At 40.4% G+C, this 27,559-nt stretch overlaps 2 protein-coding genes across 6 annotated transcripts in view; one reads left to right on the top strand and one right to left on the bottom strand.

Annotated features, from left to right (window-relative positions):
- lrba (LPS-responsive vesicle trafficking, beach and anchor containing) overlaps positions 1-27,559 on the bottom strand; it is a 199,847-nt gene that overhangs the window by 59,354 nt on the left and 112,934 nt on the right. For all 5 annotated transcript variants that reach the window (XM_086082314.1, XM_086082316.1, XM_086082317.1 and 2 more), the window contains 3 exons: positions 22,098-22,241; positions 20,509-20,645; positions 211-328 (listed from right to left, as the gene is read on the bottom strand). In XM_086082314.1, coding sequence (XP_085938440.1) covers positions 211-328; positions 20,509-20,645; positions 22,098-22,241 — 399 coding nt within the window. The remainder of the gene's footprint in view (positions 1-210; positions 329-20,508; positions 20,646-22,097; positions 22,242-27,559) is intronic.
- Positions 18,236-19,778, top strand: mab21l2 (mab-21-like 2). The gene has a single exon (XM_086082929.1). The coding sequence runs from the start codon at positions 18,473-18,475 to the stop codon at positions 19,550-19,552; it is 1,080 nt and encodes a 359-aa protein (XP_085939055.1). The 5' UTR covers positions 18,236-18,472; the 3' UTR covers positions 19,553-19,778.

Below are 27,559 nucleotides of genomic sequence, written 5' to 3'. Positions count from 1 at the left end.
TATACACAGCACTACAAAATGCTCTTTTATCAAAGAAATTGTTGGCATGCTTTTGAGGGCTGTAACGGATTAACGGCATTTCCAATCATTCCAATGGGGAAAGTTGATTTGAGATACAAGTGATTGGAGTTATGAGCATGGTAACGGAACGAATTAAACCGGTCAAGGTACCACTGTATCATATTTAATTGAGATGCTGGGCCGCCTTACTTCTGTTGGCCATGAAGATCTCCAGGGCGGTGTTCTGCAGGAGGTAACGTCTGGAGAAGATAGCCCGGATCTCTGTGAACAGCCATTTGCCATGAAGACCTTCCGTGTATGCTAAAATCTGCGGAAATAAAAATAAATAAAAATAAAATTCAACTCAAATCAAAGAAGAGCTATAAAATAGGACCACATAGGAGATTCTTCAGCAATCCGAGGCGAGCGGGAGGGTCGGGCCAGTTCATTTTTCACCTTCCAGTCTGAGTAGCACGATTAATGTCTTTTATTGATCAGCCTCCATGAAAAAGAGATTCCTTTAGCGCTAAAATGGCGGCTATTTAGTGCGCTGAAAGATGACTTATTGCAAGTGGTGAGGGAGGGGGAACTTCTTGGGAGAAAAGACAGGACGCCTTGTTAGTTACGCCAATGTTGGGTAGATGTGGGGGGGGGGGGGGGGGGGGGTTCAATCAAAGTACTGCAAACAGCTCTCAGTATGCAAACTACAACCACAAAAACCAGCTTTCATTATCCTTTAAAAAGTGAAATGAAAATCTCTCAAAACTGATGACTTCACTGTTACTTTTCACTTGCATCGGGGTCAAGTGGATTCAGCAGATGAATTAAAGCCAACATGACTTTTGCACGCACGTGAACACTGTTTGTCTGGAAAAGAGTGTTAATAGCGCCGATAGAATATCTGCTGCTGCTGCTGCTGCTTGTGTTGTCTCGGGCAGCTTGTCCCAGCCACTAATCCACATTTAATTGAACTCCAGAGACTTTGAAGTGAGTCTCTCGTATTCCTGGGAGAGAAGGCCCAAGCGGTGGCTTGTCCTCAGCTGGTCTCCTCCGCCTCGGCCGGCCTTCTAATGAGCTCCTTTACGCTCAGCCGCCAGCTCGCCTCAGCTCACTAGCGCGCATTTGAATATGTGCGATGAATAATAACACTTGCTAGAAGAAGCGCTTTGTGACAGCTCATGCATTTTTTATTTTTATTTATTTTTTTTACCGCTGCAGACACCTTTGAAGCAAAAAGGGCTTGTTAACAAAGCAGCGCTAAGTAGAGGAGTAGCACGTCTAAATGCTGGAATTAGCAGCAGCATGGAGGGGGTCAAGTCAGCCATGTTGACAGCCGTCAGGAATTGTGACGCTCACACCCGCCGTGGTTTGACCCGAACCTCACTTTCCGTTCGAAATTACGGCTAAAGCAAGGCGTCAACCCAGCAGTAGCAGTAGAGATTTCGTTAAGGTGAACTCATTCACTGCCATTGACGGTTATAGACGTGAAAAATTCATTTGAGCTATTTCTATTAGTTTGACATTTTTTCCCACTTTTGTTTGCAAGAGTATCAAAACCTAGATTTGTTTTATTGTACATTTAGAACAGATATAAAATGTGTGATTAATCGTGAGTTAACTAGTATAGTCATGCGATTAATTACAATTAAAAATTTTAATCGGCTGACGGCCCTAATTTTTAGTAATCTTCTTTTCTCTTCTTTTAAATCGCGTCAGGCGATTATTTTTTTTTAATTGTAATTAATCACATGATTTCAATAGTTAACTCATTATTAATCACACATTTTATATCTGTTCTAAATGTACAATATTTTTTTTCAAGGATTTCATACTCTTGTTAATAAAAGTGTTAAAAATGTTAAACTAATAGAAATTGTTCAAATGAATTTTTGACGTCTATAGACGTCAATGGCAGTGATTGAGTTAATTAAGGAGAAGCTACACTACAAAAAGTGGCAAAAAAAACAAACAATGAAATGAGGGATATATTTATTTTAAACAAACATACTGTATCTGTCAAAGGAATATGAAAATTTAACTTGGCAAAAAAACAAGTAAGCCTAGAAAAAAACTAAAATTTCTTAAAATTTATGGAGAGAAGCTCAAGTAACACATTACCAGTAATAACATCACAATATTTTACTCAACGTATGTGAAAAGAATTTAGGCGGCGTGGCTCAGTGGTAGAGTGGTCGTCTCCCAACCCAGAGGTTGTGGGTTCGATCCCCTGCCATTGTGACCACGTCGAAGTATCCTTGAGCAAGATACTGTTGCTCCTGTTGCTGCATCATCAGTAGGCGAATGAGTAGTTGAATGTAAAGCGCTTTGAGGCTCTTGTAAGGTGTAAAAGCACTATATAAATGAAGTACCATTTTAATGACTTATTATTTAAGATGTAACTGTATTTTTTTTTTTTTTTTTTTTTTCTTTTCTTTTTTTCTATAGAGCTCAGTATTGTTCATTCGGAAATGTCATCATCATTGCTCTTTTTTTTTTTTTTTTTTTTAAATATATATATATATATATATATACACATATATACATACATATATACATATATACATACATACATTTTTTTTTTTTTTGTGTGTGTGGGTGAGTATGTGTGTGTGCGTGCGTGCGTGCGTGCGTGCGTGCGTGCGTGCGTGTGTTTGTTAGCTCACCAGAAAACCTATTAGAAAAAAAAAATCTCATACCGTTCACCTAAATCGAACACCAGGAGACCCGAGGGGACCGAAGAAAACCAAGGAAGGTGAAATCCAGCACCGACCAGACACCCCCCACCAGAACTCCTCCCCAGCCCAAGAAACATCCAGACCCCAACAAATCCAAAAAACATAAAATCAGGGAGGCCTCAAGAGACCAACGGAGAGACCGAGAAAAGGAAGGAAGGACAGACGAAGCCGCGTGAGATCCGAGACACCAGCCTCCACCGATTCAATAACCTGAGGAGGAAACAGATTGTGTCTGAGTTTCGGTAGATGCTGGTGTGGTGGATCTGGCATGCAGGAAAATCTCCACCAAAGAGGGGAGCCGTCGACCCCCGCCGGAACAGAGCAAGCGCAACACCTCAGGGCCCCCCAGGCCGCGGCAGCGCCAAAGGACGACCCCCGGGCCCCACCAGGGCCACCGGCCGGAGAGCAAACCCAGGAGCAGGAGCGCCCCCCGCCCCAACCCGGCCCGCGCCCCCGGCCCAACGCAGCAGGACGTAACTGTATTTTAATGTTGGTCATGATAGTGAAGACCTAAGTATTTTTTGAAATCCTAAACGAACCTGATCTGAAATTAGCGCTGTTAGCTACAGCTAGCTATGCATGCATGAAAACAAAAGTCCGTGCGGCTGTGATTTACTATTGGCTTCGACATGTTTGCAGAGTTGGTGTTTTAATTTCAACCTTAGTTGGGTTGGCATTCACTCCATAGACCGAACTATTTGTGTAGAAACCTTACAAATATCGCACCCTAATGCTAATCGCTAACAAGTGAACGAGCTGGCTAAATGATATGAAGGAATCGAGTGGAACCACATCTCAGTAAGAAGAAAAAACGAATAAGGAGGCTAAGAAAATACAATCTTCAGGCGCAGGAGGAACACGTGAGTAACCTTTCCCCTCCTGAGGGGATCGCGGCACTCCTTGTCCATGTCAAGAAGATGCATAAAACTGATGAACTTCCACAGATAGGTGTCACCATCCCGACAAATATCATATTTTACCAGCGTGTGACACTCACACAATCTCGATGGCCCCCCCAAATCATCCCCCCACCACCACCACCATGGTCTTCATCTTTCTACCTTGCAGATGAAAAAGCGGAGCGAGTGACAAGCGGCCTGACAAAGTATCGGCGTCGTAATGTGACCATGTCCGGGATAAATGGACACCGTGTGGAGGTTACTGTCCATGCTGGAATTATTGCAGATCCAGTGATAAATACAAATGCTGGAAGTGCATCAGTCATCTTTAAATAACAGGATATGGTTTCAGAAGCACACAAAAATACACACCAAAAAATGGTTCATTCAATTTCGTACATTATCTCATTCACTGCCATTGACGGCTATAGACGTCAAAAATTCATTTGAACTATTTTTATTAGTTTAACATTTTGAACACTTTTGTTAATGAGTATGAAAACCTAGGAAAAAAAATATTGTACATTTAGAACAGATATAAAATTTGTGATTAATCGTGAGTTAACTAGTGAAGTCAAGCGATAAATTACGGATTATTTTTATCGCCTGACGCCCTAATTAAAAGTAATTTTAACTATTTTTTTCTTATTTTTTAATAATCTTTTTTTTCAAGGCGATTAGATTTTTTTTTATAATTAATCGCATGACTTCACTAGTTAACTCACGATTAATCACAAATTTTTTATCTGTTCTAAATGTACAAAAAAAAATTTTTTTTCTAGATTTTACTATTGACAAAAGTGGGAAAAATGTTAAACCAATAGAAATAGTTCAAAATAATTTTTGACGTCTACAGCAGTCAATGGCAGTGAATGACTTAAAGTTAGAGTAATCAATTTTTTAGACAAAGCAGACAAACTGCAAAAAAAAGAAAAAGAAAGGTGAATTACCTACTTCAAATACAAGTAAAGCATGTTGACTGTGAAGTACGATAAAGAGCATTTTCAAAGAAAAAAAGAAAATGAAGGTCAAAACCAAATCACACACTTCTATTGACGTTTCATTTGGAGCGAAACGGCGTCTGTGAATTCAGGTCGGCCGCAGCAGCAGATCAATTTGAAGGCGTCACGCCGCAGAGAGAAAACAAAGGAACGCGGCTGATTGCTAAGGTCTGTGCGCCTATTTCAACCTGTTTGTGCGCCTGGCTGCTGCTGAGGCTGCTGCTCATTTCTGCGCCGCTGTCGTTTGTCACTGTCAGACGCCCAAAAGGCTGCAGAATGAAGAGGGACACATAAAGAAAGAAAGGGGGCAGTGGAACTCGATCTCAAATGGAAAGCATGAAGCCTCGACTGTAGCACATTTCTATCCGTTTTGCAACCTGCCGTCTTGTTAGAAACGCGAGTTGAAATCTATCATTGGGACATGGAAGAATTGGCACGACAGTAGAAAGTAGCGTTATGTTTTCTTAAGCTTTTTGAACTTAATTTTTGTTTGAAAATGGGGGCAAAATGAAAATAAAAAATATTTATAGCTGTAGACATCCACAATATGTTATTTGTTTTCATTTGTTTGTCTTCCTGTCCGTCGAAATGTCTTTTTAACGTGAAAGCGGTCAATGGCGCAAATGTTATTATATTTTTTTAAATGTCAATGATGTCACACTGATTAATCGACTCTAACTCGACTTCATAACATATAAGTTGACTACAAAAAAACTTTAAAAAGTTAGAAATTAAATAAATATTGTATCACGGTATTAACATTAACTCTCTAAAAATAAATAAATTTATAAATAAAAATATCACCTCTTTTTATTTAACACAATACATTTTATTTTTAAGCAAAATATACAATATTTGGTACATTAAGAAATGTGTATTATTTTAAATTCAAATAAAATAAAATAAATAAATAATAAATATTAACATTCTTCTTCTGTTTTAAATCTTAGGAAGTCACAGTGTCCCATCAATGGTGAGCTATTTTTAGAACAGACTCGTGGGATACTCATGCTGTCCTTGGTCCAACTAGTACCTGCTGGCACCATGTTTAAAAAAAAAAGATTGGTCAGTACACCAGAGTTAACACAGTTGCTCCCTCCATCCTGTGTGCCCAATTAATTAATTAAATTAAATTAAAATAAATTAATTTATAAATATTAACATTCTTCTGTTTTAAATCATAGTAAGTCACAATGTCCCATTACTGCTGAGCTATTTTTAGAACAGACTTGTGGGCTACTCATGTTGTCTTGGGTCCAACTAGTACCCGCGGGCACCATGTTTTTGTTGTTGTTGTTGTTGTCAGTATTCCACAGTTAGCACAGTTGCTTCCTCATCTTTCTCCCTCCATCCTCCACTCGTTGCTAAGCCGAGAAGGATAAAAAAAATAAAAAAAATCCTCTCATTGACTGATCTCTGCAAGCAGCCAATCATATAGTGCCCTGTTTAGAAGTCCCATCAAAGAAGAAGAGTGCCGTGCTGAACCACAAGGTCAAATATTTGTCCGTGATGAATTCCACGCCTCCTACTGGCAGATATAGATACAACAACCAGCACCATCAACTATCAACAATGAACTTGAAAACAGATGAGACGCACTCTACCTTCCGGGAGCGTGTTTTTGCCCTGATAAGGTGAAGCCAGTGCCAATTAGCACAACAATTTGTTTTGCCGCAAGTGTAAAAAGTCAAATAAATGCGAGGCAAATATGTTAAAGTGCGGAATAAGTCGGAGCATCTGCGTCTATTGGAGGAGGCATGAGGAGGAAAAATGAGGTGATTGAAGTTCAATTTGTTGCCTGTTATTAAGTGTTTCCGCATGGCTGCCTCGGTTAAAGGATAATGGATGAGGGATTTATCATTACCTTTTTTTGGTGGAATCAAGTGCTGTGTGGGAGATAAGGTGATGAAATTAATGAGCGGGAGGAAGAGAGGTGATCCATCAACATCAAAACAGAAGCACAGAGAGGACCGAGTGGAAAGAAAATTCATAAAAGGAGAGGGAAAAAAATGTAGCAACTGTGGACTCATCAGCATTGAGGGTGGCAAATTGCTTTTCAATCAACCAAAAGATGCCTGCTTTACATTCATGCACGCGATCATGTGACTTGTATGGGCACAAAAGCAAATATAGCTCTTTTGATCATATAACAGTAAACTTTTATTTTTGTCTTCGGAGTTTTTATTATTTTGCATCTCCTGTGTATTTAAACATGGTATTTAAAATAGGGGTGGGAATCTTTGAATTTCTCACGGTTCGATTCGATTCCGATTTTTGGGTCTGCGATTCAATTCGGAATCGATTTTCGATTAAGAAAGATTTTTGATTCAAAATGATTTGATTGACAATGATTTTTGCTTCAATCTATAGATGTGCAAGGAATTGTAATGATCTACTCCAGTCTGACTCGCTAATGCTAATTAGCGCGCTACTCGCGGCACTTTTATCACTCAAAAGAACGGCTCTACACTGCAAAAAAACAACTTTTATTGGAATAACTTGATCGTGACTTTTTCTTTCTACTCTCTAATGTGGCTACAACTTAACAGTGTATTAGACCGCGTGGAAACACACTGCCCCTCAGTGGCCAGACCGGGTAAAACAGGAACAGCGCTCCAAATAAAGGCGCACGCAGACAAAGGCAAGACAGTATAAATTAATTTAAATTAAATCGATTTTGAGACATTTAAAATCGATTCCGAATCGCACTAAATGAGAATCGCGATTCTTATGAGAAACGATTTTTGGGCACACCCCTAATATAAAAACACTACAAACACCAGTATTTTTTTAATGTATTTTTTAAATTAATTTCTATAATACTATATTTTATATTACTTAATTATATTGTTTTTTTTCATTAAATTAAAAAATATATACATACACATCTATCCATTAGCCGTACTGCTTTTATTTATTTTTTAATAATAATGTTTGCTTTTTGTTTTATTCTTTGTTGAGTATATAAAAAAAAATATGAATTCAATCTGAAATTGGGGCAGTTGCAAGGCCACAGTTTAAGTCATGCTGAAGACAAAACATAAAATTGGCAACTCGTTGGAGAGATGCTAGCTTGCTTCCCTTGAGACAAACTGTTTGTCTACATGTGCCCTTGAGCAGCGAGAATAAGACCTCAAAAAAATGATCGCATATTAAAGCATAATCACAATATTGAGGCAGAAAAATATCCATGAGATTATTTTTCAAAATCGTTGCGTTCAGGTTGCAGCCCCACACGCTGGCCAAGCAGGCCTTGTCAGCTGGATCGTCAGCAAATGAGTTCATCGTACTAACGAGCGAGCAAAAGGCACCCCGACGCCCTTCGCCCCACACCAACCCCGGACTCTCTAACAAGGGGATCTGTTGGGCGTCTGAGCCCGCCGACCAATCAGGACCCTCGTCAACGTTGACACAAAGCCTCCTCCGGCCTTCTGGAGCCAATTAAGACGGATTTTGCTTTTGAGATTGAGTGATAGGTAGTGGGTGGAAAATGAATAGTGAAGGCTGGATTCTGGATTGCATAAGCACGAGGATGGCGTCAAGGGGGAAAGGAACGTTCGGGGAGGTGCGAACGCAAAAACAATGGCGGCTAATGAGGAAAAACTTGCAGCCACATGACTGGACTTTCACACTCGGCTGGTTATCCGGCAGCCATAGTGTCTCCGCCGCTTGAAGCGGTGGACCGTGACGCAATCTTTCTATGATGTGCATTCATCAATTTTGAAATATTGTGATTTAAAAAAAAATAATCTGGGTCAATTACGTAAAATCAAGCCGTGGTTTCCGCTCACCACTCGTTGATGCTGTCCATCAAATATGACCTTCGAAATAGATGCTGCTTTCTTATACCAACACATTCCTACCTGTCAAATATATCCCACCAGGTAGTCACAAGACGCCGCAATGAGAGGTGCTAGCCGTCAGCTAGCTTGCGAGCTAACAGGCTTTCAGGCCTCTTCTAAGGCAGCAGAGTGGCGACGGGCTCGTTTTGCGGCATTACCTCTTCGCTTCAGAATTTCAATACCACCACTGAGCTCTTGTGTAAATTGTGGCGCCAAGGCAAGGTGTTTTCAGGGTGTACGCACAGCTAGCTAGCTACATGCTGCAGGGGTACAATTGGGCCTAGTAATAATAACTCAATCGCATTTGTGCTCGAGAGCCACTGATAGAATGAAGAACTCACCCAAGTGTGTCATTGGGTGCTGTTTTAGCCTTTTTGCCAATTTCCTTTTTCGCTATTCTGAATTGGATAATCTCACGTTATTTTTTTGGTTGGCAAATTTGCAACCTTAAAGTGGAAGTCAACTTTAAACATTTCATGACAATAGTATGTTATATGTGACCTCACGAGCCAAAACATGACACTTATTAATATTACATTTGCGGAATATGAATTATGCAGCAAAATCCAGCCATTTTTATCCGTCTGAGGGGGCGGCCATTTTGCCACTTGCTGTTGACTGAAGATGACATCACCGTTGCTCAGGCAACGACCAATCACAGCTCACGTGTTTTCTGAAGCTGAGCTGTGATTGGTTGTTACCTGAGCAACTGTGATGTCATTTTCACAATACAGCACGTAGCAAAATGGCCGCCCACTGATACATTTTATGCTTCCACTGTATAACCGAATAAAATCAACACACCATTCGCCCAAACCACTGCGAGTACTAACACATTACGCTTTCAAGTTTGGATGACGATAATTACGACACGACCGTCAAATGTGGTCAAGACCGCTGTTGTTTACAGACGACTGACGGACACAATTGTTCCGGCAACATGCGACTAATTCGGGATGTAATCACCGCTCACACATTTAAAAAAAAAAGAAAAGAAAAAAGTTCCCTTCCCCTCGAGGGAAGTCAAACAAACTAGCGGCGGGCAAGGAAAAATAAACGAGAGTAAAAAGACTGTGGTGGAGTGCGATTTAAGAGGAGAATGAAAGGAAAATAAACAAGCCCAGCGTGCAGCCAGCGTCACTCTGAGCTTATGAAGCACACCCCCCACCCAAAAAAAAAAGGCCTCAAAGCATTCAAGTCCCCAAACGGCGAGTCTGAAAAGTCCCCTTTGAAAGCGTCTTAGGGGCCACTTAGTCTGAATTTAGCCTATTAAGGATTAAAGCCTCTTTTCACTGTTTGCTAACCGGTTAGCCTTTTCTGCTGCCCTTTCTCTTCCTCGGCTGCTTAGCCTTTTTGAAGTAGCAACAAAAAAAAATAAAGAAGTGGATTTAGGGAAATGCTGCAGCGCTCCTGGGGTTAATTGGTAGAAGAAGTGACGAAGTGTGCATCAAAAATGAGTCTGCCTTTGGGCAAAAGCTCAGTGCAAAATGATGCGGACATACGAGAGGACTGCTTCTGTTTATAAAATAGACATTTGATTTAAATTTTGAATTGAAAATAGATTTTTTTTTTTTATTATGCCTTTTTTTATTATGCCTTGAGACCCATTATGCCCAGACCTCAAATTGTTCCATGATATACATGAGCATCTCAAATCATCTTTCCCTATTGAATTGAATGGAAATTACATGAATCTGTTCCAGCCTCAGCGCAAAACATTTAATTTAATTTTAAAAAGGAAAAATACAGTATAACACGGTTTGATTTGCTTAATATGATTATTCATGTGTTCATATATTTTTTTTGCTTTTCAGATTTTTTTTTTTTTTTTTATACTTCATTTGCTTACTTTTTACTTTAAAAATATATATACATCTCATTCAAGTACCTTACTATTTTATGAAATTAATACATTTTGTTTATTTTGGCTTTAATTGCATTAGTAATCTTTTAATTGCAATGCATTTTTTTTTTTTTGCATAACTGCGTACATGATCAACAAAGATCAGACAGAACCCAACCATGTGCTTTGCAATATTCTGAAACTTTAGGCGACAGCCAAGCTTCGGAACGCACCGTGGCAAACAGCCGACAGGTTAAGACAGCTGACCGCCTCCTATCGCATTGGCCCCGCTTTGCCGTCAATTTGACATTTTTGTGGCTATTTAGTAACGGCTTGGCGTCAAAAGCCGCCTGCGCTGGAGTAAATTCTTTCCTAATCCAGCTATTGTGGCGGGCTTAAGTGGGTGCAGGGTGAAAAGGAGACCCCTCTCAGGGAATTCGAGGCTGGGCGTCCAAAGCGGGCTTTTGAAAGGCCAGGCAAAGAATAGGACTTAAATATATATATATATATATAATAGATATATAACATAAAGTTAAACTGCCCCTGTGGTTGCAGTAGTGAATCCCCTATAGAGCCTGCATTTCACAAGACTTTTGGAAAAATATTCTTGTGGATTGACAAGGTAAAATTGTAACTTTTTGGAAGGTTCTGCGGCTCGTTACATCTGGCGTAAAAATGATAGCATTTGATCAACCATATTGGTGGCAATGTCATGGTCTGGGGCTGCTCTGATATGCCAGGACCTGGACGACTTGCTGTGATTAATACATTGGCGCCTTCAAACTCAAGCGCTCTTACATTAGATGCAGCAGGACGGGAACCCAAAAGAAAATTGTAGATTTTGGAGAAGCCAGTCAAAGCCTGGCCTTAAATCCAGTTGAGATGCTGTGGTGTGACCTTGAACGCTGTTCATTCACAAAAAACTCAAAAAAGTAGGTCAACATTCCGCCAAAGAAAAGTGAAAGACACAAAAGCAGTCATCACACTTATTTCGGATATTACCGCCTCTTGTGAGACAACAAACGCGTTTAAAAAGTATCTTGCATCAAATCGTGCGACTTCCCGGCGTTTAAGTATGCAGACGAAAAGACACTTGCCCGCTTCAGCCCGCCGAAGAGATCCATTTACTATTCCAACACCGGCGCACGCCTCGGCTCGGACAATCGATCTTTCAATTCTCTCTGACCCGGGCCCAATAGTGAGCGAACAGCAGGTACACAGGTGCTGATTGTAATATCAGTGGCCTACCAGGCGCGCTGGCATCCGTAAGCAGGCCTATCCATCAGGCGGCGGTGTCGCCTTTGACACGGGGTGTCGGCGGCAGCCGAGGGGAATAAATGATGGAGCGGGGGGATCAATCAAATGGGGGGGGGGGGGGGGGGGGTAGCGTCCCAGTCAAATCCAGAGACAAGGCATGATGGAGGGGCTTGGCTCAGGTGCGAGCAAAAGGGGGAGGCATGCAGCATCTCTTTGTGTGAAGGTGCTCGGCGGTTAGAGTTGAGCGTGTGGTGGGAAGCGGGTTCGAGTCAAACTTGTTTACTAGTGAAGCACTCGAAGGGAGGCATTAGTCATCATTAGGTGGCAAGATGACCACAAAAAGAAGCCCGAGTGCGCAATTGTCTTGATGTGGACTGTCCTACCTGCTTACCCCCTAACTAAAGTGATTTATCTGCTTGATTCGGAACCTTTCTAGTAAAAAGTAAAAAAAATATATATATATAATAACCTTGAGCCTATACTATATGCAGGTGCACACTGAAAATATGAAAAGAGCACCAGGTTCAAGTACGTTACTGCACATTTGCAAGTTAGATCGATATGAGAGACAAGGAAGATGATAACCGATATTTAATGCCGATATTCGGTAAAAGGGAAAATATTGCCGTCAATTATTTGAATAATACGAACTTTAACACTTAACTACGTCTCGGTCTGACTGCGCAACCCGCAGGCCAAGGAGGAGCACGGTGCAGGGCTCACGCTAATTACATCAACTACATTCATCTTAATAGTTGCATAAAATTATTGGTTTTAATTAGGGATGTCAGGCGGAATTTTTTTTTTTTTATCGTAATTAATCACATGACTTCAATAGTTAATTCAGGATTAATCGCAAATTTTATCTGTTCTAAATGTACAATAAAATATTTTTATACTCTTGTTAACATAAAAGTGGAAAAACATTTTAATTACTAGAAATATGGCGTCATTGATACAGTAATTTCATAATAATTCATAAAATTGAGGTTTATTTAAAAACATGCAATTTACTGTAAAAAACGAGTGTGATATTGATTTGTGTTTATGTCACATTTCTGCCACTAGATGGCATGATTGCATTTGTTAGACGGTAACAGCTCAGTTCATTTGTCTTTTCAATCTTTCATTCTTTCTAATTTTAAAATGAAATAACTTGTGAAGTTCTGCACATTTTTTAATTTGCAAACTACAACTTAAACTAACTCAAAATTAACAGCCTAATTTTGACACCCCTAGTTTTAATTTGTTTCAACACTTGTCTGCATGTGAAACCGTTCTGGAGACCCCCCCCCCCCAAAAAAAAAAGTTGGGGACTGCTGCTCTGGAGAACAAAATCAAGCTTCTCTTATAAAAGGAGGTTCACTATAAATTGTCAAAATAAAAAGTGTCACCTGCAGCGGCCCTTAACGGAGAATGCTCATTATTGCCATGTGTTTACGGCGCTTCAACGAGATTAGAGTGCAGAAAGTCTTCCTCCTCATCACGGTTGTGGTGTGGATGAATGATATATGGACTAAGCCCTGTGATTTGGCAAACAGCTGGAAAAAAGTGGGGGACCGGACGGTTGGGGCTGGGGGGGCATTTCCTCAGGCTCATTGATAATGACATACCTGCGCGGCCTGTCCGTTAGCCCGATAGCACAAACTACTTAGGCTCTAACTGGAAAATCAATAGGCTGCTCGCTCAGAGACCATGCCTCTTTGTGATTGGCAGCCGCGAGGCGGGGGGGGGGGGCCTTTTGGGGGGGTTCACAAAGGGGAAGAGCGGTCCCGCTTTTGGGTAACGATCGGCTCGCTCCTTTTTACGAAACACTCGGCTGATTTTCTCCGAGCGAGCGAGCATCAATCCAAACGCCGCGGCTAACCCCGGGTAGCCGTCACCGCCCCGCTAATTAGGCTTAGCAATGTATTCTCAATGGGGGGGTGGAGGCGGTTCTCACTGGAAAGCTGACCTTCAAGGAAATGTACACCAACGCTTTAAAATACATTGTTTGGTGTAGAACAAAAATCTGTGATTTGTCATATTTGTGATAAACACTTCTTTTTGTGTTTTTTCCCCCCCCCCCGATTACAGTAGAAAAACTACCAAGGTGAGGGAAAACCAGTTCTTGCCGATATAAAGAAATGGCTAGTTTGCCATTTGGAATGTTGATGGCCCAATTCGGTGACAGAATCCGCCAATCTCAATCAATTTTCCATCATACAGTATCTTGACAAAACACAGGCACGGCCTTCCTCACTTCCTCATTGAGTCGGTTAGAAACCTCTAAGAGGGGCTCTGCAACAACACATGCAATATTGATGCCTTGCGTTGAAACAGAGAGTGCCGCCGCCGCCACTGCTAAACATACACACACACACACATACACTCACACACTCGAGCATCTATCTGCCGAGCAGATGCTTCGCCCCGTCCGCCAATTAGTCGCCTGCGATGATTTTTCTTTTTGGAGCGAGCAGCTGCCACGAGAGAACGAACATCCTTAACACTTGACGTCGAGGATGTCTGTTTACATGTCTGATGCGTTTGTATTCGGAGCTCATGGGAGGGGGCGAGGGAGGGTCACCCCCCACCCCCCATAATTGTAGTCATAACACTAACACAATGTTCAGTAGATGATATCTTGTGTATGTTTTGGGAACAAATCTGGCCTTGGAGGAGGTTCTAGTCATCGTAAATGTATACACAGTAGCTTGACGACCACCTGGAGGGGAAATGTAGGGGAAAATGGACACACTGCAAAAAGTAAGTCCAACCACGCTATGTTGCCTTTTCAACCACAGACTTTCTTCTGGCTTCTCATTGGCTAATATGAACTCATAGGGTTTTATAGTACTAAGGGTGTAACGATAACGGCAATATTGTGATATCGCAATATTAAAACTGCTACAATATCGTCGTCACGATATTAAGAGTAGCACATCTGTTAATAAAAAAGTCAGATTGATTTCCATTTGTGCAGTTCTAGCACCCTCTGGTGGCTATTTTTTATTTTTTTGCAGTTTAATTTTCACAAGGCATGTTTTGGCCCTTCTATGTTTATAATTCACGCTAATGGTCAGATGTAGGGGAACGTAATATTGTGAGCGTGCATTAGCAAATAGGTGCCTCAATATTAAGTGTTATGAGAGATTGTAGGTTGTTTATATGCATTACTGTTATGCACAAAAGCACAATATTGTGGTTTTTGAAGTATGAGCTGCTTCTTTTTTTTACAATATTGTAACCTTTTTTTTTTTTTTATATCACCAACTTCCCCACAATATCGTGATAATTATCATATCGTGATGTTTGGATATCATTACATCCCTATACAACACTACCTTAAATTTTAGGTGGGATTTTATTGTTGGTGAGTGAAAACAGGAAGTATTTCAAGCCCAGCCTAGTTTTTGCTGAACATTATTGAAGGTCTAATTATCTTTAAATCTGCTTTTTATGACTACAGAAGTGGCAGCTATGTTAATTTTAACTTTGTTGGTTTGGGGGAAAAAAAAGTTTGCAGTAAACAGGAGGGATGCGTATGCTGTTACACTGTTTGAATGCTATTTCTGTGCTATTTATTTATCTTCCCTCTGTCAATATTGTATGAGTTTAAAAGTGAGTTTAAAGACCTTAAAAAAACGTTAATGCGGTAAAAACATGACTATATCACTGATTGAACTTGTTGTGGTGGTGGTCTGGAACGTAACCCTCAGGACGGAGGGTGGGATTCACTGTATTTGGAAAAACTATTTTTGAAACAGCTTTAATTTGGATCGACATTAATATTTCTAATATTGTTTTTCGAATGGCCGTCCCTAGCAGACGTGAGGCTCAACGTCACATGGCATGACTGTGGATCTCACAAGTAGCATCTGGACTAGCGCAAGACCAGAACAGATCCGTTATGTCTTTATAGAAGCCCCCCGGCTTTGTGTCACCATATATTACGCTAAGCTACGGTTAGCGTGTCCTTCATAATATTTGGACACTTCCTCTCCACCCCGTGCCGATTTATTCCTCCGGAGCACCGTGCGAGATAATAAACAGTCGCACACCCACGCGATTTCACCCCCAGAGTATTCCTCGTATTCCTACATTTTACAGTCCAACACCACATTAGGACCTCGAGCCGCTACTCTTGACAAATATGGAGTTAAAATGATCACCGCACGACATGTTGAAAAATCCAAAGAGATTTGAGCTTGTAAAGAGTCTAAACCGCTTAACAGCGCGTTTGGCTTTTACTTTAGCTTCTTTAGATACTAAAGAATAAATAATATTGTTCTACTGTACATTTAATAAATTACAAAGCCAGATCATGGTCTCGATCGCCATCAAATCAATCAAGAATGATCTTCCAGTGCTTTAAGTCTTATGGCATTTTTTTTTTTTAAATCCTGATGTAGTCCAGAGTGTGTGTAGCAAAGGAGAGCTAATTAATCTTTGCCTTTTTTCTGACATCTCTGCGGCTTTAAGTGGAGAAAGCGCTCTCACAGCTGGCCACTCGCTCGCTATCCTTGCAATGTTCTGCTCCTTGTAGGCACTATTCTTAGATCTGACGACCAAATGCAGTCTGCATTGTCAAAAAAAAATAAGCGCGTGAAAATAAAGAAAGCATAACATTACGGTATATTTTTCCCCTCGGCTGCGAAATCACATAAAGACGTTTTCCACACGGCAAAAACAGCGGCACGCTCTTGACCTATATTTTATATTTCAAGCATAATAATTGCGTGTTTTTCGTCAAAAAAATCGGACGGAAGTGCCAGTGAGATAGTGCCACTGCGTTCTTATTATTACGTGATAAATAGCTAGGAGTCGTCCCCCAGTGGAGATGCATTGTGGTTATCTGCAGGATAATGGATGCGGCTGCGAGAGGTGTATGCATATGTCTTCATGTACGTGTGTGTATTTTCATGCATGTGTATGTATCACATCAGCTACACACGGCACATGTGTGCATTTCCCGAGGTCCTGTTACAAAGCAGTAAAAAAAATAAAAATAAAAATAAAAATGTATAAATACAATTACTTGGTAAAAGTAAATACGTAGAAATCAGTTTAGGGTGTTGCCAGAGTGCCAGAGTCACATTTACATGTAATTTCAATGGAATAGAAATCTTAAAAGTTCAATTTGAAATAGGTCAAAAAATGAGTAAAAACATTTGATCTAATAGCATACTTAATGTTCTACATTAAAGCACATCTGCGTATCAATGCATCACTGACAATTACAGAGCGTTATAATGTGTATGTAGCCATAATTAGCACTTTTATAAATGTGTAACATTTTATATTTATTAAAAAAATATATGTGACTAAATGTGTTTAATTACGCAAATATTTTTTTCTTGAACACACTCGCAACAAATCCAGTGACTCTCAAAGTGTGGTACGCGGGCTCCCTCTAGTGCTACGTGAAAACATAAATCACTAAATTAAAGGGACACAGTGTAAAAATGGTTGCCATCTAGTGGTGAAATAATAGAATGCAACCACCTACGTTTGAAGCATGTGCATTTTGAAGCATACACACTACGGTGCCACAGAGAGTCCACACTTCGCAAGTCGGCCAGCAATTACGACACAAGTTTGTCTTCTTCAGGCGTCCGTAGCAGAAAGATAGCAAAGAAACATGTCAGCCTCCTGTAAAGCGCGGTGCAACCAATATGGTATAATTAGCGATTACTAGACCTACCGACTATATTTAAAATATGTACGTTGATGTGATAGAACATTTTTTGGGGCATATTATTGAAGTTAATAGTGTTTTTTTGTTTTTTTTAACAAATGTACATTGAAATATTCAACACACTGTTTCTTTAAAGAATAATAAAATGTCCATTTCAAAAATGTGGATACAATCAAATTTATAGAATAAAGCTATAATATGCATAGTCTGATTAAAACTTGTTTAATCCAGTAGAGCACTTTTTTTCCCCTTTGATTTTTTACTTTACTAGTGCACTTAATTGTTTTTAACTTCTTTTTTTTTTAGAACAGTTTGTATTGTGAAAAACAAATCCAAGCAAATTGTTATTTAACCTTCATGTGCAATAAGCAGTTTTTTTCTTCATTTAGTCAGATTGTAAACTTTGCATAACGTTTCTGTAAAGTCAACATTAAATTGACTTTTTTTTTTTTTATTAAGGGACAGGCCTATAGTTTTTTTTTATACTGTATTTTAGTGTTGCTCATTATGGTGACGCTTGGACAAGTAAATAAAACGTAAGGTGCCACATGGGGTTAAATATTTGCAAATCACTGTAACATGCTAATACTTTTGTAAAAGTCAAAAAAATGTTGCATTGTTGCTTTTATTTAAGCCCGCACGCAAAAATAGAGAGTTTTAAGAATAAAATATCCTACGTGTCTTTCTCTATTATTTCCCTCCCTAAAACTTTTAATCATCATGGTGTAACTGTATTTAAAAAAATATATCGCTAACCTAAATGAATACTCTTTTTTTTTTTCAAGTGCTCCAAAGGAAGGCTGACAGTGGACTTGCGTAAAGATGCATGGCGTTACGTTTGTGTGCGTACGCGCGCGCGTGTGTGTGTGTGTCTCTCTCTCTCTCTCTTTCTGTCGCTCGCCCCCATCCAGCCGCGTCTGCCGTCGCTGATTGGCTGCGCGCGGGCCCCGGCTGCCTTCACTCTTTGCCCGAGGAGCACACCGGACCTCTTTCACTCTCGCTCCGGAGCGCCATTCATAAAAGTGCGCCACGGGCGACGAGCAGGACCATGAGCGAGCCGCGGCGTCCAAGTCGGACTTTGTAAGCCGATAAGCAGGAGTAAGAACTTTTTGTTGTTTTTGGGGCTGCGTTTTGTGTTTCCCACCCCACCGGTAAGCGTTGGATCCGTCGGCCTACTGCGACTCCCCGGCGTACGGCCCGGACCTGTGCCCCAACATGATCGCCACGCAGGCCAAGCTGGTGTACCAGCTCAACAAGTACCACGGCGAGCGGTGCCAGGCGCGCAAGGCCGCCATCGCCAAGACCATCCGCGAGGTGTGCAAGGTGGTGTCGGACGTGCTGAAGGAGGTGGAGGTGCAGGAGCCGCGCTTCATCAGCTCGCTGAGCGAGATCGACGCGCGCTTCGAGGGCATGGAGGTCACGTCGCCCAACGAGTTCGAGGTGGTGCTCTACCTCAACCAGATGGGCGTCTTCAACTTCGTGGACGACGGCTCGCTGCCCGGCTGCGCCGTGCTCAAGCTGAGCGACGGCCGCAAGCGCAGCATGTCCCTGTGGGTGGAGTTCATCACCGCCTCGGGCTACCTGTCGGCGCGCAAGATCCGCTCGCGCTTCCAGACGCTGGTGGCGCAGGCGGTGGACAAGTGCAGCTACCGCGACGTGGTCAAGATGGTGGCGGACACCAGCGAGGTGCGCCTGCGCATCCGCGAGCGCTACGTGGTGCAGATCACGCCGGCCTTCAAGTGCACGGGCATCTGGCCGCGCAGCGCGGCGCAGTGGCCGGCCGCGCACATCCCCTGGCCGGGGCCCAACCGCGTGGCCGAGGTCAAGGCGGAGGGCTTCAACCTGCTCTCCAAGGAGTGCTACTCGCTCACCGGCAAGCAGAGCTCGGCCGAGAGCGACGCCTGGGTGCTGCAGTTCAGCGAGGCCGAGAACCGGCTGCTGATGGCCGGCTGCCGGAAGAAGTGCCTGTCGGTGCTCAAGACGCTGCGCGACCGCCACCTGGAGCTGCCGGGACAGCCGCTCAACAGCTACCACATGAAGACGCTGCTGCTGTACGAGTGCGAGAAGCACCCGCGGGAGGCCGACTGGGACGAGGCCTGCCTGGGGGACCGCCTCAACGGCATCCTGCTGCAGCTCATCTCCTGCCTGCAGTGCCGCCGCTGCCCGCACTACTTCCTGCCCAACCTGGACCTCTTTCAGGGGAAGCCGCACTCGGCCCTGGAGGCGGCCGCCAAGCAGACGTGGAGGCTGGCCAGGGAGATCCTCACCAACGCCAAGAGCTTGGACAAGTTATAAAAACGACAAAAAAACGCTCCGGCTCTCCCGGCTCGAGTTTTCGGTTTCTTTTTTGCCGGGTGACTGACATTAAAAAAAAAAAGAAAAGAAAGAAAGAACACATCGACACCATTTGGGGGGTTTGGAGCAGGAAAAAAAAATGGTGCAGCGGAAGAAGGAAAAAGAAAAGGTACATTTGTTCTCCTTTTTAAACGTTCTCACCAAGTGAAGAAGAAGGAACTTTTATTTAAAAATGCAATGAAAGCAACGTGCCAAGTTGGTTTTCTTTTGGCGGGGAGGTGGGGGGGGGGGGAAAAAGCAAGAAATGTTAATAAAATGTTGGAAGTTTAAAATAGGCCTTGTGGCGTGTTTTAAATTTATTTTATGCAGGGGGACAGAAAAAGACTCAAAACGTTTATTTTATTTACTGGCGCATTTTAATTTAAACGTAACGCTTTAAAACAGCACAGAAACGAAATATCTAAATGTAAAATGCAAATTCCAATTTGCAAACGTTTGAAAAGCATCCCAATGCCTTATTTCAAAAGTTGTATGCCACGTGTGAACTTTATATCCTCTCGATGTAGTTCAGCATTTCTCATGTGAGGATAACCCTCAAAAACATATTTGAATGCACGTGACCGCATAGCGGAACGGAACCGGCCTGTAGCTTCACAAAAGTGCCATATCAAATGTGGATTGTCAAATTCTAATCACGTCATTTAAAAAAAAAGAAAAGAAAGTTCATTCGTTGTATTTTTCAATCGGCTTTCGGTGCTACTATATTTATTGTTTTAGTTTTACTTCCATTCACAAAAAAATATATATCTGAGCTATTTAATTATGTAAATGTGAATAGCGTTTTTTCATTTATAATATAAAAGCACATTATGTGCCTAAAACTTGTTTTGTTTCTTTAAAAAAAAAAAAAAAAAAGACACAAAAAGGTAACATTTTAATAGACTTCTCTCACTTACCTTTGGATCGATGGCCTTGAACCCCGGCTCGTCCTCGTCCACCTCGAAGTAAAGCTCGGAGGCGGTGATGGACAGGGTTCCTCGCACCACAGCGGCCGGAGCCACCAGCTGGGCCGCCGTGCTCACGTTGACCGGGCCTGCTTGGTGCCATGGATGCGCGTGCACGCGCACACGGCAAAGTCAGGAGGGGGCAAAAAAAAAAAGAAAAAAAAAAACCAGAATAGAGCCTGTTAAAAATGTAAAGGACGATGGAAGCGTCGCGTAATTAATCCCACGAGAACGATCAGGCAAATTCGAAAATTAAAGAAGAAACGAATAAGGAAAGAAAATAGTGAAAATCGGAGAGCCATTTCTCCACATGGCATTCACATATATATATATATATTTTAATTTACAATGACTTTTAATCCTTTTGTACCTTTATCATTTGTGACAATAGCGTTAAACACTACGAATTTGCATAAATGCATAAGTAAACAAATACATCATCGTACAAAGCAAGTGGAAATCTGATTTAAAAATGCCACCATAATCCGCTGTACATTATTTTAACAGAGGTCACTGTGTAAAGGGATTACACCATACAATCGGATTACCAGACTAATATTTAATTAACAGTATTTTTGATGTGAAAAGCCCACCAAAAAACAGCATCAAATTGGGATATAATTCCTAATATGAAGTAAATCAAATAGTGTTACTTAAAGTGTTTGACACACGCACACACACGCACACGCACACGCACACCAGGACTGAGCACTATGATGAGACCAAAAATGTAGCTTTTTTTTTTCTTCTTCTTCTTCATGTACCAATTTAATGTTTTAATTTTCTGGTAGCATATTCCAAGTTCCTATCTAATATTTGGAGCCTGTCATGCAGCTAACCTAAAATTGTATATACAAATATAGGCCAATTGTTTTTGGGTTAGTGGCTAAATGACAGGGTCAAAAAATTAGGAACACACGCTTCAGGTATAAATGTTGGCAGAACTACTGTGGCACCCTTCAATTTCTTTTATGGCACTGTGAGGGTTCTAAATATTTTTGGTTGTCTTGAGTGGCACAAGAGGGTCAAAACATTAGGAACAGATCTTCAAGCAACGGGAAATGCTTGATGGGAGAACTCCTAGCCTCCATTTCTTTGATAGGATACTTGGAAGAGCTTGTCAGAATATTAGGAACACTTGCCATAATAAAAACATTGAGCTTGAAATTCATAGGTGTAGACGACCACCGTGTAAACCAACCTCGCACCCTCAAATGTATTTATTTTTAATGGATTTGAATATTTTGGTTACTTTATTTACGTAGCTACATGTGGGCCAAAATATTAGGAACAGCTCTCATAAAATGAACTAGAAAGCACTGTTAGAAACCACCACACAAACAAAATAAGAACCCTCCATTCAAAAAAAAACAAAAAAAACCCATCTATTGTTTGTAATATTTTGGCAGCCTTAGCCAATTGGGAGGGTCAAAATATTAGGAACAGCCCTCAGAAAGAGTTATGACCTAGAGAGGCTGCTGTGAAGAGAACAACCGCACCAGCCGCCCTCCATGCAGCGCTTTTGTTATCTTTTTTCGTACCGGTGAAGTTTTCCAGCTCTTTCTCCTCCAGAGACGACAGCGTGTCGTCGTCGCCGTCCAGCGAGGCGTCGCTCTCAGAGTTCTGCTGTGCCACAGCCGGACTCTTGATGGACCGCTTGCCTTTCAGCACGTCTTCCTCAGACACTGCGCAACAACAAGAGGACATCTGGGAATACAGTATGCTTCAGTACAAAGCTCCTCGAATTTTTAACACAAAGTACCATCTAAAAGAAAATTTCCGCTCCCACCATAATAATTAAAATATCATTAATGTAGTATGGCATATAGTGTTCATTGAAAACAATGCCATTTTTATGCCCAAAAAATATTAAAAAGTCTCCTTAATGATTGGATAAAAATAAATAAAATGCACAAATTGCACTAAAATATGTACAAACAGTTGTTAAAGATTAAAAGAAAATATAGAGTACTTAAAAAAGTTAAATACAACTGAACTGAACTCAAGAAAAAAAGGATATTTAATTTAATATGTATATTTAATATGTATATGTAATATTTAATACGGTAAATTTAATTGAATATGTTTCACTGTAATTCATATGCTTTCTATGTTGTGATTTGTATTTGAGTGATTGGAACTCCACCACGCTTTTGGTTCAGTATACTTTGCACAGGAAAGGCACACAGTGTTGGATAATTACAAGACTGCAGACTCTGCACTTTACTCATGTTAGAGACAAAAAAATAAAAAATACAATCATAACAATTCTGCCAAATGAAAAACACAACAGCTCCCTTCACATTGTTGTCTCGCATACAGGAAGTGAATCTGTTATTTGAGGAGAGGAGCAGGACTGACTCATAAGGGGGCGCCGGGATGCTGGAAATGAAATCTCGCGATCACAGCATGCGTGACGTCGCTCACACTTACAAACTATCTTGAGTTTGAAAGCAAACAACAGTACTTTTCCAACAGCTGATCGTTTGGACGTTAGCAACTGGTGACACAAATGGTTAAATTCTCTCGTCGCTATACGAGTGATAATCTCTGCTATAAAAAAAAAACTTCAGATGTTGGAAATATGTTGCCGTGACGATACAGCAACATGCAATGAATTTCCTCTATAAATAGGTTGGCACAATGCCCGATGAATGTTAAATGACACAAAAGGTGGAAAAGTACAAATGAATGAGAAAATGAGCTGAGCTGTTGTGACGGGCTGCCAACTCACTGCCGTCTCTTTCCCTGTAAGAATATAATTGGACTGTTAAACTTCACATATTTGCCATTAAAAGGTAAACATTGTTGAAGGAGTTAGGTAAATGTTTCACTGTCAAACAATTTAAATGTCAATTAAAACTCAATGATATTTTGTGGGGGGAAAATAGGAAAACAAAGTGTTTGACATGCTGTAAAATTGAAATTAAAAATCAATACTGAAAACTGTAATGAAAAAAAATAGTATTTATAATACAAAACTCATAAAAACTGAATGCAAAAAAAAAAAAAAAGTTAAGCATTTAAACAAACAAAAAAAAAAAACATACAAAATACAATTTAAAAAAACACACAAACAAATTCAAGTTAATGACAAAATAGATGAAAATAAAAAATTTAAACTATCCGCTTGCTTCCATGTTAAAGCAATAACATGGCGGGAGGAAGGACATTACAATAGAAAAAGTGCAGTCAGTTGCTGTCAGCTAGAATGGAGGGAAAAAAAAGTCCGAAAAAGCTTACTAGAACAGCTGAAGTTTCTTTGGTCTTAATCAGCAGGAAGGTGTGTGCTGACTTCCATTTAACATCAGTTTGAATGTAAACGGTTCATTCTTAAGACTACCACAACGCCAGTTATAAAAGGGTGTGTATACTTGTGCAACCACATTATCTCAGTTATTTGCTTTTACTTCCCCTGTTGAAAATATTTCAAAAAAGTTGGATATTGAGTGACAATGCTAGAAAACTTTTGAAACGATATATCAAGGTATCCATTTTCATACCACAAAAGCCTGCCATTCGAAAAGGGGTGTGTAGACTTTTTATATCCACGGTATGTGAAAGCCATAAGTGGATTTGTCATGACGCATGACAGCATTGCAGCTCTACCAAAGCAGTAGATTAGCCTGCACTGAAACAGGACTAACATGACATCACAAACAGTGCAGGATGAAAATGCTAACGCGCTAAACATTCCCGCCGCGCATGTACACACAAACATGACGGCCCTGCTTTTGCGTATGTGTGTGTGTGTGTGTGTGTGTAGTGTGCATGCATGTGTAATCCTTTTGAATCCAGTCAGTCAGTGAAACATTGTTGTGTTGTCTTCTATCAACACCTGAAGGTGGATCAAGTCCAGTCAAAGAAGGAAAAAAACACAAAACATGCACAGCTGCGACGTGTGTCTTTGAAGAGTCGGGGGCCGTTCAAAAAAAATAAAAAAATCTCGTCATGGAAAATATGCAGCCGGCTGATATTTAGAATGCTCTTCCTGTAATTAGGCCTCCCTGGAGGATTCCTTAGTTAGCAGTGCTGAAATTACTACCAGTGCCCCCCCCCCCCCCCCCACCAGCCTTAATACATACCACATGACTGTGTGTTCACACCAGGCCAGTGGGCATGAAAGATGGGGGGCTCCAAAACAGAGATGGATTTCAAATTGGACACTTTTCACTTGAAAACGCACCGCCAACCCTTCTTTTGCCTTTCGCTCCAAACAACTGCACGCTAACTTGCAACCTGATAAACGTCACAATTTTGTTGCATTTTTCATACAAAACGGAATTCACTGGAACTTTGAGAATAGATTGTATGAATGTATTTAGATTAAGCAAGTCAGTCAAAAATTTAAATTGCCCGGTTACAGTATTAACATATATTTAATACATAGTCATTCAGACAGATGAGTTTCTATGTGAAAAATGTCAATAAAAAAAAAAAGCTAAATGGAATAAAATTAAAATGAAGTGAAGAAAAAGAACATTTTAAATCAAATACAAATAAATCATAATTAAAAAAAAAAAAGTGGGAAAGTAAAATATTAAATAAAATTACAATTACAAAATAAAAGATAAATAACTATTTTTATAAAATGTATAAAACACTATTAAATTACAATATAAATTTACTAAATTATTAAATCACACTTTTTTTTAATCCAACACAAAAATATTTTTTATAAATTAAATAAAAAAGTTTTTTTTAAATTGAGTGAAAAAAATCTATTACAAAATACTATAAAAGGAAAGAAAAAAGGAGACTGGAAAAAAACATATTTGGGAAATGCAAGTGTATAATTATCTTATTAGACAGCCCTCAAAGTTCAGGCGCACACCCTGGAGGGTGCTCGTGCACACTACCACAGTTTGTGTGACACGGTTTACAAACAAATTAAAGTCATACGTTTTGTCATCATAGTTAGCAGTTTATTTATGATTACATTGGGTTATGTTGATCTGAATGAGCTGGTAACAATCAAGCTGGAAAATCATAATTGTATCCAGTTGAGATCGATTAGCGCTAACATTTGGTTAACATTATCTTAAAAGGAACCAAGACTGTAATGACAAGTTTGCTTTATATTATTTATTTGAATGTTACTAACATAACTATGGGATACATTTTTCAAAAATCATTTCCAGTTTAATAAATTTTTTAGGAACTTTAATTAGACGTATGCCGTGTTTATTTACGTCGCAACGCATTTAGTGACGTCGAATGGCGGCCGGCTCTCTGCCGAGCAATGTGAAACGCCTATTAAGAAAGAAAGGTAAGACTCGTAGCGTTCCTAAAGAAACAACATGCGATCGGGAGAGTCACTCTCCTACACGCCGTGCTCTCGTCATTCACCAGACGCATTTCAAGAGTTTTGATCGTCCCTTTAGGAACGCTACGGACGCTTACCTTGCTTTCTTTATGGCCATTTCACATTGCTCGGCAGAGAGCCGCCGCCATTCGACGTCACTACGCACTGAATGCGTTGCCACGCAAATAACAATGGCGGCGTACGTCCAAATAAAGTTTCTACAAAATGTATTAAAATGGAAATTATTAGTATGTTAGTAACAACCAAATAAATAATATAAAGCAAATTTGTCATTACAGTTGGAGTTATTTTTAAGTCTTTGTTTTTAGTACAAGATAAGATAACAAATTTAAGATATGTAATAACCCTACAGGATATTTATATCGGAACATTCACAAAATCAAGTGTTTACTTTTACAAATATAAAAAAAAAAAAAAAAATTAATCAATGAGTGTCTAATCTAAATGATAAAGAATAAAGTATATTTTGGTTGTTTTTCGGATTTAAGAACACAAAAAGCTTTTTGAAAATTGTTGCGCCATTTTTTTAAAAATGAACAAAAATTCTGAATTGCCCAAACGACGATAACCAAGTTATTAATAGCCTGCTGCTGACGGGCCCCATTAAGCAAAGCGGCTAACTCTCCACTTTTTCTTGGTAGAGCGATTAAATTGTCAAAAATGACCAGAACAGAGACATTAGTCTTCAGGACCACCCCCCTCGGCCGCGGCGAGGTGGTACTTTCCAGACGTAAACAGCCGACTCTGATTTACCGGCAGTCTAGCGGCCATCTTGGCATTCCATGAATGACGACAGTTGTTCGTAACGCAGAAATCCTGCTTGCTCAGAAAAAGAAAAAAAAAACTGAAGTCATGTCCATCCCTATCCTCTGATAGGAAAACAAGAGGGTGTGTTTCTTTTCGCCACCACCCCCTCCCTTCGCGTGTGATGAAGATAATTACAGCCAGATATGACCTTTGCGCTCCGTGCTTGGAAACCAGGCCCCGACGTTCTCATCTTCAGTCGCACTTCCGCAACAAATGTCAGGTCGGCGAAAACAAGACGAAAGGTTACATCGGATGGGGGGGGAAAAAAAGTCAGTTATTTTAATGATATATTCCCTGCAGGACGAGAGGTAGCGTACCACACTATTTTTACTTCTCCGATGTTGTGACGGATTTTGAGATCGAGGGCGCTAACACCTGCTGTTGGTCCTCCATGGTGTGTGTGTTTTTTTTTTTTTTAAACGCTCGCGAGACTTTCGAACCCTGTAGCGTCCTCTTGGTCTGATAGCACAACTTGATGTGTGAAGAACCTCAAATGAGATGTTTTTAGGATTTTCCTGCTTTTTTTGGCATGAATTTTCACTAAGTGTAAATCCACAATTCCCAAACTCAACGCTGCCAACCTTAAAGTAACCTATTCAATCAAAAACTTCAAATGTTTGTTAAATGTATAATTTGAAGTTTAGTTGCGAATGTACCTTTCACTGACAATGGCAATCAAATTGATGGTGACTCGGATACGTTTCACAGAATAACGTGACAAATTATCACATTACAACGTTATAAGTTTGCTTTCCACCATTAGCATAACAACATGAAGCAATTACTTACAGCTTAGGTCCTTTTTGTGTCCTCAGATATCAAATGACATAACTTATAAGTTACCAATTACATAACTACTAATACTGTTTG

The sequence above is a fragment of the Leptonotus elevatus genome, chromosome 8, assembly GCF_054856555.1.
Source record: "Leptonotus elevatus isolate MCC_2025b chromosome 8, RoL_Lele_1.0, whole genome shotgun sequence".
Classification (NCBI taxonomy): domain Eukaryota; kingdom Metazoa; phylum Chordata; class Actinopteri; order Syngnathiformes; family Syngnathidae; genus Leptonotus; species Leptonotus elevatus.
This window is presented reverse-complemented; position numbering and strand designations above follow the sequence as displayed.

What these genes read in the sequence shown, in the direction of transcription:
- mab21l2 (XM_086082929.1), top strand. Translation starts at nt 18,473, where the DNA reads ATGATCGCCACGCAGGCCAAGCTGGTGTACCAGCTCAACAAGTACCAC.